General features: G+C 43.2%; 2 protein-coding genes across 5 annotated transcripts; both read right to left on the bottom strand.

The window, feature by feature from the left end:
* Window positions 1-1,383: 1,383 nt before the first annotated feature.
* Window positions 1,384-7,481, bottom strand: fbxo32 (F-box protein 32). Of its 3 annotated transcripts, none has more exons than XM_070911693.1 (9): window positions 7,337-7,481; window positions 6,639-6,760; window positions 6,212-6,261; window positions 5,989-6,081; window positions 3,327-3,420; window positions 2,540-2,724; window positions 2,214-2,396; window positions 1,630-1,773; window positions 1,384-1,499 (listed from the first exon to the last, which is right to left on the bottom strand). In XM_070911693.1, the coding sequence occupies exons 1-9, from the start codon at window positions 7,447-7,449 to the stop codon at window positions 1,410-1,412; spliced, it is 1,074 nt and encodes a 357-aa protein (XP_070767794.1). In that variant the 5' UTR covers window positions 7,450-7,481; the 3' UTR covers window positions 1,384-1,409. The 3 variants fall into 3 exon arrangements, with proteins under 3 accessions (XP_070767794.1, XP_070767795.1, XP_070767796.1); XM_070911694.1 differs by having other exon boundaries at window positions 6,639-6,744; window positions 7,345-7,468; XM_070911695.1 differs by lacking the exons at window positions 2,540-2,724; window positions 3,327-3,420.
* Window positions 7,482-12,041: 4,560 nt separating this feature from the next.
* LOC139290637 (kelch-like protein 38) lies at window positions 12,042-15,387 on the bottom strand. Of its 2 annotated transcripts, XM_070912474.1 has the most exons (5): window positions 15,266-15,387; window positions 12,958-14,184; window positions 12,739-12,880; window positions 12,511-12,616; window positions 12,042-12,331 (listed from the first exon to the last, which is right to left on the bottom strand). In XM_070912474.1, exons 2-5 carry the CDS (start codon window positions 14,181-14,183, stop codon window positions 12,042-12,044), a joined length of 1,764 nt encoding a protein of 587 aa, XP_070768575.1. In that variant the 5' UTR covers window position 14,184; window positions 15,266-15,387. The 2 variants fall into 2 exon arrangements, with proteins under 2 accessions (XP_070768575.1, XP_070768574.1); XM_070912473.1 differs by lacking the exon at window positions 15,266-15,387 and having other exon boundaries at window positions 12,958-14,201.
* Between the last annotated feature and the right edge of the window lie 826 nt (window positions 15,388-16,213).

Genomic DNA, 16,213 nt, shown 5'->3' with positions numbered 1-16,213 from the left:
TTGTCTAACTACTACTACTACCTTGCAGTTCATCATCTGTCCAATAGAGAGCAGGCAAACCTACAGAGCAGCTATCTCTCTAGCAAGAAACCAGTGTGCATTTTAACCCTGAAGAAAATGTTTTTGTCCAACATAATGCTTCAGGTGTGACGACTACATAGAACTGATGGCAGAGGTCAAATTATTTTCTTTTATTTATTCAACAGAACATGAACAGAACGCATTGCATAGCATGTACATCATTCCTCACTGTCTGAGCAGTGATAGAGGAAAGTCTGGGTCAACTTACACCTTTTATACCAATATTTCCCATTCCTTCAAACCCAATAGTGCAAGTTGAGACACTTGCCAGAATCTTAATAAATAAATAAGTAAACACATTCAGCTGAGTGTTTTAAAAAAAAAAAACAATCATGCAGGAGGCTACAGAAAAAGAAGATGTTTCAGAAGGTCAACTTTGGTGTGCCAGATCGTAAAAAGCACTCTTCTGTAAATGAGACATTTGTTGGTGACGATAAAAACAGCATCAGGATCTGAAAACATTGCAACAATTATTAAGCTGTACCAGTTTCAAGTTTCATGATAAAAAGGCACACATCATCGTTATATTGACTTCAGTATCTTTGGTAATACTGCACTCAGGTGCCGTTGCCACAGCAGACAATGAACACGCAATTAATAAAAAAAAAAGAAATCATATCAAATCTTTATAAAAGTGAAAAACAACAAAGAAAAATAGAAAACATATTGTGGTGTGTCAACATATCTAAGAATCATCACTCAGTCTAATGACCAATCACCGACTCCCTTGCTTACATTCCTTATCTCTTAGGGTCTGCAGATTTACTCTCCGTCTCGGTGCCACACTTCATTTGAACGTCAAACACATTGCATCCTCCCATGTGAGCAGGCCTTGTTATATATTAAACTAATCACAAGGTCAAACATTAAACAAACAGGTTTGAATAATGTTCCTACTTCCCGTGTTGGAAAAAAACAAATTACAAGGTTTGAAAATCAAAAATAAAATAAATCCAAATTCTCCAAACTGGGAAAAACAAGTGTACACATCTAAAAGGTCAAGAGGTGAGTTTAAAAAAAATAATAATAATTCAGACTAAACTCTGACAGCCCAGTGTTCCCTTTGCCCACTGCTCTTCCCTCCTCCACCCAAATCTCTTTTCCTCTCCGTCAAATTCACTCACTCTCAACATTGAACTCTCCCAGAAGTCTCTATATTCTTTCTAAAGAAACTCGATTGCATAATTGTCCCTGCCTGAGCCTCCTCCAGTCATACCTCAACTAAATACACATCCAGGAATTGATTGCGCTAATAAACAAAAACAATATTGTACATTTCTATGTACAGTATGTACAGTTCATCTGGATTTAAGGGGGGGGGGGGGGGGTCAGAAGTGGAAAAGGTCGATAAAGTCTTGAGGGGAGAGGGACATGGTGCAACTTTCTGGGTTGTTGGCTGTGCAGGGATGGTTTGTGTCCTGCGAAGAGAAACAAGACACACAACAATGTTTCTGTTTTATCTTCTAAGTGCAGCTTTACCAACTGTAACATGTTAGTTTCATATCCACTTTGATCAAGTGCAAAGTGAAAGAGAGAAAGATGCACTACCTTCCAGAAAAGGATGTGGCAGTGTGTGCAGAAGTGCAGGGTGTCACTGTATTGCTCTCTGTGAGGATAGCAGCGGCTCAGCTTAAAGTACATCCTCTTCCACTCCAGGTGACCTTTATCTGACACCATCAGGCGCTTTCGGATCTAAAGAAGAGAAAAACAGACGTCAACACATGACCCAAGGAGACACACACACACACAAAAGATGAGATTTACTAGCATTACACAAATGAAATCGAAACCACTCTAACCTGTAGAAAAGCTTCACTGTAACCTACTCAAGCTCAAAGCCAGAGACCGCCTCACTTGCTCATCAAGTGCCTGCTTTTGAGCATGGTGCTAGGTTACTGTAGTGTCAGTATGCACACTCTGCGGCCTCCTACTTTCCAATAGCAAGTCTTGTTTATCAGAGATGATTGACCTCCTTGCAGAGTGGTTTTAGGGCATTTGAAGCAGTGTCACAGTCTAAGGACAATGAGGAAGACAACTAACCTGCCATGTATGCAAATGTCTGCATGGCCAACGAAGAGTGCATCCTTCTCATTCTATACATATTTAGAGATCATCCAATCATTTCTACATGCCTGTCTGTCTGTGAAGTGGTGCTGGCAGAGTCTCTTCCACAGCAGCCGGTCCTCAGTGAGGGCCCCCAGCTCGGGGCACACCTGGCCCAGGCTGACCAGGTCCCTGCCGTCCGACAGACGCTGCATGATGTTCAGCTGCAGACTGGCAGGCAGGTCAGTCAGAGTCATGCCTGTAGATGTGGGCTGAAGGAAACAAGAGGCAGAAAATAAATCATGAATATAATGGAAATGTGCATGTAGCTCCTTCTTGAATTCACTAAACTTTCCATCACAAGAGCACTTTTGTGAATCCAGCTCCTCGTCACGTATTTTGGGCAGATGCTCACCCTGTTGATCTGGATGTTGTCCAGCTGCTGCTGCCACTGCATGATGTTCTCCATGCGGTGCACCCAGATGTTGATGTTCCCTACCAGGACAGACTTGCCCATGTCCTGAACAAGACCACACAGCGAGACGTAGAGCGTCTGCAGCAGCTCCTTGATGGGACGGACGTTCTGCTGGTCATCGAGAACTGAGGAGGGAAATCAGAACACATTTATTGAATAATTATTACCCCAATCAGCCTGGGTGTTACAGAGAGATTAGTTGCTACCAGGCAAACAGCCAAACAGTTAAATATTTATTTTGAATCATCGAAAAGCACATTATTAAAGCAAATGTTTCGGAGTTGCTGCACTCTCCTCCTGTGACACTCAATATTTGGCCAACAGGTTTCATAACGCGACCTAAACAACCTGAATCTCTGTTTGTCAGAGGGAACATTTAGTTTACACTGCGGCTTGCACAGGGGTCTGGTGACTGTCAGTGTTTTTCCATGGAGCCATTAAAGGACTCCCTGGTCTTCTTTAGATGTGGTCAGGGCTCATTTCCTCACCTACGGGTGCAAACAACAGAGCAGGAAGGCTTCATCTTTGCTCTACTTATATTATGCGTGTTAATGTCTATGAGAGAGATGGGGATTCTACTTCTCTGTATTTTTGATCCAACAATAAAGGACACGAAATAGACCGAATGAGGGGCCAACAGAAAGATGAAACCCTTGGACACATAAAAGGAGAGCAACTGAGAGGCAAACTAGTTGAGTGACTTTAAAAAAAGAGCAACAGGGCTCACCTTTCTGTACCACTCTCTCCAGAATATTCATGTAGTTCTTCTGCGCCACTCCGCTGAGCGAGGGGAGCTGGGACTTGGCGATAAGCTCAAGGAGCTAGAGCAGACAGAGAGAAAGAAACACAACATAAATTTCATCCTGTCAACTGCTGAGACTCTCTGTTCCATTGCCTCATTACTTGATGTTTGTTATGCTGCATTCTTACAAAAGGCACTTGCACTCCTAACAACATAAAATGCTGTCTAGCACAAATCTGGAGCAGTTCCACCTGGTCATTACTCTCAACTGAAGCTGGATCCAACAGCTATATAACAGCATTCTTGGCTCTGATCATTGTCACTCAAGTCTCTTTAGAAGAAGAAGCTACTGGAAAGGTGTTGGACAGCAGCCCAGGCTGTCAGCAATGGCAGCCTCCACAAACAAGCTTTCAATCATTTGACTCCTGATCCTCCCGTCATGTGAATTAGCTGAATCATTTGACAGAGTGCGTGTGCTTGTGTGTGCGCGTGTGTGTCTGCGAGGGTGCTGCCGTTGGCTCGCAGGCTCCAGGGTGGCATGTCTGGCATGTAACAGATGCTGTGACATCATGGAGAAACTCAAGCCCCCCCCCCCCCCCCCCTTGCTAAATTCTGACCTTTTGTCATCACATCAACATCAACATGTTGCGGGGTACTTTCTGGCAAACTGGGGGGGATACTTGGCAGCGCTAGTAGGTAGCTTATGAGAGGCGTACAAAAGTAGACAAACTTTCTTCATTGCACATTTCTAATCTCATAAAACTGGTTAATGAAAAACGTTCATTACTACAAATGGCACCCACTGTAAGTAAGCATTCAGGCAAATCTAAATGAAAAGTTGATGAGTCTGAACCAAATTACTTTTCTTCTACATCCTCAACCTCCCTGTCCATTTTTACCAATTTTAAGCTTATTCGCTCCCTCCTGGCTCCCTTTTTTCATTCCTTCCAGCTCCATTCCTGAAGCCTAATCCCATGCCTTTCTTCTTTTAGCAGCTCATCAAGTGTTCCTCTCTTTGTAGAGCAGTCGGGCAGAACAATGTGCGTTTCCGTATCTACTTTTAGCCCCCTAAACCGCACTTCATAAGTTTGCGTGTGAATCATACTTTTCCACAAACACACCAACAGTATTAGAAGCACTGCACCTTCTTATTTCTATCTGATGGCACTGCTAAGACAAGTTCATTTTAAAAGGTTTCTGTCTCCTTGAAATAACCTCTGTTTGTCTGCTCTGAGAAAAGAGAGGACCACTTGTCTCTTTGTGGAAGAACCTGATCTGTGTAACTGAGACGGGAGTTAAATGAACCCACAAATGCCATCAGACACAACCAGTGAAGAGCAGTGACCTAGGACACCGTGTCCAGGCTAGACGCTAGTGTTACACAGCCATATTGTTCCTGGGGCTCACCACGCTACACTGCACTTGTTAGCTGGAAGCTACGCTGAAAGGTCAATCCAAAACTTCAACAGAGACAGAAACAAATGGCCAACTATCTGTGGAAAGTTATGTATGTATGTATGTGTGTAAAGAGATTCAAAACGTGTGGAATACCAGATTATTTTGCATTCTGAGAAATATTATAATGCTGATACCCTACACTTGTGTTTATGATCGTAGATAAAAACAAAACAGCCATAAAACATGGCCCCCTGCAGTCCTGCCAAAATGGAAAATTGGTAGGTCTCCCCCTGACCAAGCCTGAATTGAGATGGCACTTAAATAGGAAAGACACAGATGTTTTGTTGTAGGACAAATGAGGAGTGACAGAAAAGAGAGTAGGAGACAACACAAACAAAGTCTAGCAGAGACAAGTGTGTATGTGTCTATACATGTGAGTGTTTGGGAGTCTGAATCACCTGACAACCGCCGGGCTTGTCGGGTGGTCGCACCTCACCGCACAGCTGTCACCCACCCCCACCCACCCCCAGCTCACCCCCACCAGCACAGGAGAACAGGACCACATGCAGCCCTCAGCTCACATGGGAGCACATGTGGGAGAGCTGGCGTTTGGTTCAGTGTGGTCAGGTGACACTCTGATGTGGGGGGGGCAGCTCCAAATTCATTAACTATGTGATTTTCTGTTGATATCCCATAATGAAATTACATTACTGATAATGATATAATGAATGCTGATGATGTTACATCCCCCCTCTAGTAGCCATTTTTCCCAAAGCCATTTGGCATCTCTAGTGTATATACTACAGACATTGTGGGACGTTTTAAGGGTACAACAATGTGCATGTATATGTACGAATTCTAAGTGTTAAACTTATTAACACTTAGAATTCATACATATACATATAAAATGTTTATGTTGAGTGAATTGCACTGGTAGCAAATAGGAATTTGATTTCAAACATATTTGCTATATTCAATTTAAGGATGCCCAATGGCTTTAGAAATCATATTACAGCAAAATGTCACACTCTGACCCTGCCACAAACACACACATACATTCCCTTGGTCGGTATCATCACCCTTGTCTGCTGAGCATTGATAAGAGCCAGGCAGAAGCCTACACACCCTCTTAACCTTAACCCCTTCTCTGCCACTAACAAAACAACACATGTTCTATTAACAACCACAGAGGAAGAGAAATAAACAGGGACAGAAGAAACTGGAAGAAAAGAAAGAGATGAGGACTCACCCTGACGACGTAATTAAATCTCCTTGTGTCCTTGATGGCACTGCAGAAATCCAAGCGGTTGAAGGCCTCTCCCAGTGTACAATATCCGTGGCGCTGGGAGAATTTAATTATCAGGGTATTAGATTGCGATCCTCGGCAGGAGTATAAGGTTTTCTCAGCATGTTTACAATAGCAATGATGATATGAAAAAGTTGATGTGAAACTAAATGAGTTGATTTGTTACCTCCTTGGTGCTTCCTTTATGAACATAAATCCACTTTTCCCTGTGGAAATCTGCAAGAAAGCATAATGTTTATATTAGTGGCCTGCCCTCATTAAGCAGCTTATAAGCACTGTGACAAATGCACACGCACACATCACAAATACGATACAATTTCACAGTTATTGAAATGGAGTTTAATGAAAAACTTGAACCCTAAAAATTGAAAATGATGGAAGATTAATCATAAACAATATTATTAGGGAAGTGTTCTGCTCATGAATGTTACATAACATCCTCATGAGCCTGCACTGCAAATACGTTTGGTCCGGAACTTAACTTTGGTATATTATTACATGATTTATAACCCCCGTGCACAAAATAACAAAATGTTATCCTTTGCATATTTATACAATAAGTCAGACTGTGTGGCTCTTTCATTGTGACTCACAGGGGACCTTGGTGTTGTTGTTCATTAGGTCTTTTTTCCTCTTCTTGGCAGCCATGTCGTAGCTGAGAGAGAGCAGCAGGTTCTCCTTGTTGAAACACTCCTCCTTCTCGGCTTTGCAGAAGCTGGAAAAACACAAGGACCCCCATTTCATTGAAGGCAAAATCTCACTACTTTATCTCAGACTTCATATGCAGCACTTTTGATGCTTTCTCAGCAACAGGACCTGTTTTCTTCTGCACTCTAGCATCAAAAACTAAAAGGTTTCAAATACATTTCAAACTGCCTTTGTTATGCATGTGCTTTAACTGTAACCTCAGGCCATGTTAAAGGCAGGCTTTGCGTGTTAGAAGTGTTGTCATTTTAGGAAGTGGACAGACTCAGCAGATGTGTGTTAATCCACTCCCTTGTTGTGAGGTTATTAATAGCTTAGTGATTAGCCTGGAAAGGGAACATGGACCCAGAAGCACAAAGACACCGAGGTTAATGAGAAGAAACATGAATGTTCAGGCCTGCTGTCTGTCTGTCACCCTGCCTTTGTTCATAATGCTGTTTGGACTTCCTTCAAAATATCTACCCCCCCCCCCCCCCCCTCTCGCTCTTTAACTAAAAAAAAGTGATGGCGCATTTAAGAGTTTCGCAATTTCAAAGCTGTCGTGATGGAGACAGCGTCGTTTCTCAGGACGTGTTTAATGACCAACCTCTCCACGGAGACATTGTTGTTCTTGTCGTCTGCTGTTGTCTTTTTCCACCCCTCCTCGGTTTTAACCCAACTCTGACCCGGTGACCTCCAGTCCTGTCCGAGAAAAGGCATCCTGGTTCGACGACGTTGAGTTAAATAAATCTAAAAATATATATATATCAGGAAATAGTCCTTGTTTGAGTTAAGCTGTATCCCTTCTTGAAAGCGACTTGTCTTGGACGTGTTTCTGGTCTACTGTTGACATTGCGCAGCTCTTCTTATATCCTCAACACAGAACCCGGAAATACACGAGATCCGCCCACTTTGGAAACTTCCCTGCAACACGTGGCTTTGTTTATCAACTTGAGCGTTGCAAAACCTCTTGGAGAGAAGAGCAGAGGTAACAAAACTGTTCATGTCATGGAAAGGTGGAGACAGGAGACACCAAGGAAATTAATTCTGAAGGATCTTAACATGATGAATCTCTTATGAAAGCTTTCTTCGAAATGTTAAACAGCTTGAAAGACAATTATGTAACTGTCTCTGCTGTGAGCAGCAGTCCAAGTAACTACATTTACTTAAATACTGTACTTCATTTTTAAGATGCTTGGAAATTTACTTAAGTGTTTCCAATTTATACTGGTTTGTACTTTAACTACACTACATTTCAGGGGGATATGTTGTACTTTTTACGACATTAATAGTTATAGTCATGCATAGATTATCAGACAGTGGCCCCTGGGCACAGACATGTAAAGGCCCCCCACCCCTCCTACATGGGAGCAAGACCAAGACGCTTTGGCCAATTTATAAAATAGGATGCATTCTTATATATTAAAGGCTCTGTGTACCCACACAAGTGTTGTGGCTGATTAGACATGTTTCAGTTGTGCAAAGCTATGTACCTTGTCTAACTTTTCCCTTAGCAACAGGAGAGCCCCTGAAGTCCCAAAACATTTCTATTTTTCATCCTACACAGACAAAATGAAAAAGATGTGAATACTTAAGTAAATGATGTGAATACTTAATTCACCGCTGGGATTCATTGTTGAAGAATGATCATTCTTACACACATCCCTATACACATCCACATCCAATATGTGATGTAATAGCGAAATCAAACTGCAGCCTACTTCTGAGTTTGCTACACACCCAGTTCAAGACCTCACAATGTGAAAACCTCTGGACTGTAACAATACAGTGTCTCGCTGCCGTTTTTAATGGCTAATGCATTGGTGTTGATAAAAAGTAATTACTGTTCAGGAAGTGTTTTGCCCAAGCCCATCAGCACTGTCTTCATGTCACTGTAAATATAAAGGGGAAAAAACAGTCTCACAGTTACGTAGCTGTAAAGTCCCCTGATTCTTAGTCACCCCCGCTATTATAAATAGATCAAGTTGTCCTTTGCATTCCTCCAGTATTGGGTTGCATTGTGGATTGCGTGGGATTGTGCGTGTCTGCAGGAGGGTTTACCATTGTATTTTAATTTCCCCAAAACAGCACCAACTGATCTGTGAAGACTGGATCAGGGTATCTTGTTTATTCTGTGCAGGCCACTGGGTCAGCTCCTATCAGATTAATCAAACACATGACATATTTACACACTCCTCTGAGAGGCTTTTGGGAATCAAGTTCAAAGTTTATATCTGTTTGTTTATGGCTATAATAGCCTTTCTCATGTCTTTTAACCTTGTCCCTCCACAGGCAGTTACCAGGAAGCTCATTCAAAAAGTAAATGTTTCAATGTCTGTTGTTGTAGTGAAAAATCAGGAAGTGTTTTCGTAATGGATTTTATATCAGCATACAGTAAGAATGATAACAAAGGCATCAATGAGGAAGTGCTGTTAATGTCTCACCTAAAACACACCCTGGTGTGATCATTGATGTCATGTGACTGCTGATGCAAAGTTCACTTCCTAAAAGTCCTGCAGCACCAGACACACATTGTTTGTGTATTCATTCTCATTGTCTATAGCCATGTGAGTGAATGAGTGTATGCTCACATTTCTGTATTGAGAGGGGGGGTTCTGGCTCCTCATAATTCATGACACTCTATATAATCTGCAAAACATGCCAGCAGCAGCATATGGTGCACAACGAGTGTGCGCGTCTTCCAAGAACCAGCAGGCCAGTGTTTCAGCACATCGAGTGCATGTGTTGGGACACATCCTGTGTGTATAGCATGACCAGGCTTGCTGATGTGGTTTTTGCGCTGCAGACGTATCGGTCATGGTTACAAACTAACCTGTAGTGCTATGAAGCTAACTTCATCTGAGGTTTTAATGTAACGCCCTGAAACAAGCAAGAGGTCTAAGAGCTCTACACACACTCTGCATGTTCAAATCTGTCAACAAGACGTCACGTGAGAATGTAACACAGCACATTGGGTAGATGCAGTCTGACAAGGTGTGTTGATTATGACTGACAATTGCAGCCATTGCAGAACTGATCCACTCTGAAATAGTTCACCAGCTCCCCATACAGAGCCGCAGTGGTGTGTGTGAAAAGTGGAACTCCCGAGACAAAAAAGTATGTGTGAACGACAGCGGATATACAGTAATGTGTGTGGTGTTGTGAGTCCACGAAGTCTAATTAAGTCTATTTTCAGAGTAAGCCAAACTACAGGGTGACATGGAAAGTCCCAGCATGTGCTCGGTCGGTCGGTGGGTGACTGACTGACTGAGAAGGAAGCTATGACGTGAGGCTCTAAAGGGGGATCAGTTTAGTTTATTCGGTGAATCACAAACAATGATGAATCACAGATCTGGTTAGTGTAAGGTAAAGTCGTTTATTGGCTCCTAGTTTGTAGCCTTGCTAACTAACTAAGTCCACTACTTTGATCCAACTATTGGATGGATCTCTCCCTCTCTCTCCTCTGTCCATCATCCCTGTTTTTGTTGTGATGTTGTGACCAGATGGGACAGCTGGTCAGTCCTGCTTGACCCTCCAAAAACCTTAATCACACACACTGACACACTCACATGCACACATAGGCACTCACATATACACCTGTTGCTGCTCCTCCCGGTTGAGTTTCATCACTCGCTCAGATTCTCTGTTGTGAAACCCCGCTCATCAGTGTCTCGCTCTCTCCAGTCGACACTCACGTCTGCCAGCTTGCATGGCAACCGACAGCGCCACATGCCTCACGTGGTGTAACATTCGCCCTCTTTGTTTGTTTCTCAAAATAACATCAAATCACCTATAGTTTTTCCAGCCCCCCCCCCCCACCCTTCCTCACCCACTCCACCCACTGTCCCCTGGACTCCATTCGCTGGCAGTGAGCGAGTGAAACATTTGACCCAGTGACTTCTGGTTTCATAGAAATGCACATAGACTCCTGTGTACTACCTCCTGGTCACATTATGTTTACTCCACATGAAATGGCTGACATTGGTGTCTGAAAGTCATTGATGAATGAAATTACGTAATTACTTTAGCTGTTGCTGATCTTTTCTTTGAGGAATAATTTACCCTGAGATTGTGTTATTCTTTACAGAGATGTGAAGTACCTGCATCTCTTCATTTTCACTAAATGTCATTTTCGAAGAAAAAGAAATCCCATTCCCCTAAATTGTGGTCCCATGAACACTTCACTAAATCACTAGTGATATTCTGTCTTGCTTAGTAAACAGGCATCTTACTGCCATTTTCCTGTCCATCTCCAAGTGCTTTCTGTATGAACATGAACATTCACGTTAGCCAGCTGAGACTTCTTGTGGCACCCCTGGCTTTAATTCAGTTTTTTATTAACAGGTGGAGCAAAGCCATTTCAACATGTTCCCTCTGGATGATATTTAGGCTGTTCTTTGTAAAAGGATACCTTTTCTACACTGTCTTCTGTGCCCCCCCCCCCCCCCCCCCCCGTGTGTGGTTGGCAGGAACCTGTCTGGGCTTGTAAAGGAGTGTGAGCGGGGTCAAACAGACACATGATGACACATACAGGACACATGTGCTGCTCAGATGGCACTTGCTGTCAACTGACCAGCACTGTTGAGATACACTGTACTGATAGGTAGAGACATGGAGAGAGGCCACGTGTGAATCGACTTTTTATTGTAAAAAAAAAAGTTAAAACCAGAACAAGCAGTACAAAAACATCAGAAAACCATTAAAAACTAAATACGGAATTTGAGGCTATTGTAGCGAAGTCCCTTATTATTTCAACATACAGTAGATATATAGGATGAAAATGTTTAAACACATGCCTATGCTTTTATTTTGATTTCACCACTGCATGAAAACAGCTTGGTAACAATGTTACGATGTCACAATAATTTCATCATGATTTTGCATTGAAGCTACAGACGGTGATCCAAAGGTTCACCAGACACAGCAGCAGGTTCAGACTAACAGCTGAGCGTAGCTTCGACTTGCACCAAAACGGTACACAGCCCCAGGATTTAAACATGACAAGTGAAATCTCATGATTTAGAGCAGGCCAAAAATAGCGCTTTCAGCCTCTGTGAAGTCAGACAGGTTAAGAAGGGGCTATGCAGCAGGATAGATTGTTTTCATAGGTTTGGTTGTTCAATAGAAACATAGAAAAGACGTGGAATATTAAAAAGAACATTTTCAGGTATCAAAATGCTTATATATACATGAAGGTATGCATGACTCTGTGTTTCTCATGAAAGTGTGAATCTGCTACAATCTGCCAGAATACTTTTTGATTGACAGTTCAGTTTCAAATTGATAGCATTGAAATATGAATGAAACCTCAGCTATGATTTTGCCCACGTCTGTGAGACATACGTCAGTGTCAGGGAGCCATGGTCAAACAGTTTATACGGCAGAGTCCCCTTAGACGTCCAAGTGTCTGTCTTTGGGTCGTAGCACTCGAAGTTGTCCGAGTCCTCGATGGCGTCGTGGCCGTTGACGTAGCGTCCGCCGGCGATGTAGAGCTTGTTGTTGAGCACGGTGGCAGAGTGGTGCATCCTCCTCTCCTTCAGGTTGGCACACTTGATGAACTGGTTGGCCTTGGTGTCGTATGCGATCATTCTCCTGGTGTATCCTGTGACAGGGGAGACATTCATTTGAGAGGGGTGGCACGAGCAGAATGCCGTGATGTAGCTCTACAATCTCATTCATCAGGAAATAAATCAATAATGAATTACAGCTAAATGAATATGGTTGTCTGTCTCTTTCTAGATTCCTTTGTCATTATTAGCCTTTGTCACCGCTATTATCTACCTCCGATGATGTAGATTTTGTCATCCACGACAGCAGCCGGAGCAGACACATTCTTCACTGTTCTGTTCTCCATCTTAGACCACATGTTCCTGGCAATGTGATACACCTACAGAAGGGGAGGGGGAGCAGGGGTCAAGGGAAATAGATTGAGTGAATAAATGAATGAGACTGGATAGACAAATGAAAACATAAACAGTGACTTGGTGATTAAAGAACATTGTGCCTTACCTGTATTATTCGGACTGGGCTCTGCATGGCATCCTCTCCTCCGAACACATAGATCCTCTGGTTGGTAGCAGCCACCGCAGGGTGCAGCACAGCCTCCGGCATGGGCGCCATAGGCTCCCATTGGTTGAACATACTGTTGTATCTGATAGGGTTATTGAGAGACGTGTTATTATTTTCCACGCGTGTGTTTTAGGCTGTATGTGTGGATAATTAGCTCACCTCTCCACACTGTTTGTCAGCCGTCGGTCAGGCCCAAGGCCACCCATGACGAAGATGAAGTGGAGGAAGGAGACGCTCTGGTGAGCAAAACGCGGCTGCAGCATGGGCTCTGCCGTCCGCCACTGGTTGGTCTTGAGGGAGAGGGTGTAGACGGTCGTGCTGACTTGGCTGCACTTTGTGTTTGTGGTCAGGCCTCCAATAACATACAAGACACTGTGAAGGGCGACATAGGAAGCTTTGTACAGACGAATGGGCAGCTTGGCGAGCCACTGCCACTTCTCACTCTGCTCATCAAAGACGAGGGCCTCCCTGGAGGTCTGCTCGTTGTTCTTCCTCCCTCCTACCACCACCAACATGTCGTTGTAGGAGTATCGCCTCGGTGCCACCCAGAGAGGTTTGAAGTCAATCGCTGACTCTCCAATGCATTTTGTGCTGACAGAAAACATCAGGCGCCTCACTGTTTCTATGAGCTCAGTGCAGAGGGTGGAGGACTGGATCAGAGGGTCATTGGCTATGAATTGGAAGAGGTAGGTAGGATGGATGTGGCGAAGGCGAACTTTCTTGAAAAGGTCACTGATGGCACCGCGCCTGGATAAAGGATCGTGGTGGATCCAAGCAACAAGAGTCTCAAACACCTGCTCCTCCTCCGCACAAAGACCATCATCCTCCAGGTATCCCATGAGCTCTGGTAAGGAGAGCTCACACAGATCCTCAGACGCCGAAACATCGGAGAAGCTCTTTATGGCCATCTCCTTTGCTCTGTCTCTCAAACTGTTGCAATTCATGATCGCAGAGAGTCTTATCATGCTCAAACAGTTGTCAGGGCTCAGTTGCTCCTGAAGGAAGCTTGAGCAGGCCTCAAAAAGGCGGCCATATTGCAACATGGATGCCGCCTGCATCAGGGGCAGCACAATATCTATGCTGATACTAATGAGTCCTGTGTAAACATAGTCAATGATGCTACTCAGAATGTCTGACGTGATGCCCTTCAAGCTGATCTTGGTCTGCTGTGTCTCCAAGAAGTTGTTGCAGAACATGGCTCTGAAGTAGGGGCTGCTGGAGACCAGGACATTGCGGTGGCATGGGAGGGTTATCTCGGTGTTATCTGAGCACAGTGACACATCAGTCAGGATGTTCTCCTGTCTCAGTCTGTTGAGCTGCAGGAGCAGGCTGGAGGACTGCTCCTTGTCTTTGAAGTGGAAGACATTGACTGCTGGTTGGTCCATGCTGGGAAGAGGGACCATGTTGTTATTGTCAAATCATTTGATTTTCCTGCTTGTTTTAATTTGTTGTTTTCAGTCACATACTTTAACACAATTTCTAATTCAAGTGTTTTAGCTATGTGGTTGCTCACTTGGTAGCCATTTGAGGGGCCTGATAAAATATGAATTAGTAGCTCTTCTCACCAAAACTGGATTAGTTATTTAGTTTTAGTTTTGACTTTAGTGCAGCAATAAAAAGAGAAACTGGATTCTGCTATTTTCAATACAAGTGTCATTCATAAGACATTTTAGAATTGGTTATCACCCATACTGATTAAAATCCCCAGAATTGACAAGGATCATGAGAGTAGTGAAACAAACAACACTTTAAATACATTACCATACAGCCAGGCTAGTGGAATTAGATTCAGTACAGGCCCGTGGCGTGTATCTGAAATTTAGCCTGCAGATATTCTTGGGAAGTTTTCCCCCAAATCACAGCCTAAATGTCTCTTTTACAGATACACAAGCTACACATTGAAACATGTTCAACTCATAACTATAACACTAACTTTCTTATACGGCTTTAGATGATTGCCTTTCGGCCCATGGGCCCATTTCAGCACTGCTGCACTCAGACATTTTATGGGCCTACAGTACGCCTGTCTGATTATTCTGGAGACTAGTTGTCTAAGCAGATTGCTACAGAAAAACTATTTCTGCATTCGTTTCCATGGAACTAGTGGTGCTTCTGTTGTGTGATGGTGTTTTATGTTTTCATTTTGGCTGGATGAATGTTACTGCAGCTTTTTCCCCCCTCTGTTGCATGCATTAGATATGAGTGCAAAATGTGCAAAATAACATAATAATAAATGTCCTAGTCTACATTGAAAGCAACATAATATAAAATGCCAACTTTAACAGATGATTGTACACACTTTGTAGGTTGTAATTGTACTTCACCATGTAAGCTCACAGTAAAACAAGCTTATGTTTGATTCATATTTATCTTATCATTTATCAGAGCCATGTCAACACCATATATTGGACAAAACAAGTCCAATGCTCCTGGCAGCTCTGGAGCCTGACTGGAAGACATCTCTTACCTGGTCCTCTTCTCTCACTTTATATGTTTTCGGGGGGTCCCACTCTGTATTCGAAGCTCTCAGGTCTCAGCAGAAATCTGATGTCTCAACATTTTCCTGTACTTTCTTCCTCTTCTCTCTCGTGTCAATGCTGTGTGACTGCACGTTCCACAGGAGGCTGTCTCTTTGTAGGAGCGTGTTGTGTACTGTTTGTTGTTATGGTCTCCCTCCACGAGGCCTCTGTGTACATTCCTCCCCTAAAAATAGAGCAGCTCTTTGGCAACGCCGCTGCAGACTCACATGTGACATGTTGGAGCGCTTTCTCAGTGTATGTCTGTCTCCATCACTTAATCTTTTTCATTCTTTCTTTCCCTCTTCCTCTAATATCATATACTCACTTCAGTACCTCTTCCTGGTCTGATCTCTCCTTCCTTCTCTATAGCTTGCATTCCTGTTCACTCCATCACCTCTATCTCCGTCTGGCACATGATTGTAGCAGTTAAAACAGCACTGATACTTGATAACACTCATTTTGTTGGCTGCTCGCACTGCCGGCTGGCTGGTCGAAAACACAGAGATACAAAAACAGGATTAGGTTACTGTAGCACACAGAAATATATTGAAGTATGCATATGAGGAAAAGGAGAAACCACATGTGGAACATACTGACCATGACCAAGTAGCTTGGGTTAATTCACTGCTAAATGTTTTTGGCTTCATTCTTGCAGATGGCATTCATCCTTTTAGCAAAAAGAAATATCCTAATTTAACTGTAAGGCCACTACAGAAGCTTCCAATCATTGTATTTGTTAAGCTTATTTCCATCTCATTTGTTTCATGCTCCCTGAAACTGATAAAGCTCGTTCACTATAGTACCAGTTTTGATGGAGTACATCCCGCAGGCTGGCAATATGACTGCTTGCCCGTTCCTTAAAGCTGGAGAAAAGTCAAAGAATCACAGCTTTCTGG

The sequence above is a fragment of the Enoplosus armatus genome, chromosome 9 (genome assembly GCF_043641665.1).
Source record: "Enoplosus armatus isolate fEnoArm2 chromosome 9, fEnoArm2.hap1, whole genome shotgun sequence".
Classification (NCBI taxonomy): Eukaryota; Metazoa; Chordata; class Actinopteri; order Centrarchiformes; family Enoplosidae; genus Enoplosus; species Enoplosus armatus.
This window is presented reverse-complemented; position numbering and strand designations above follow the sequence as displayed.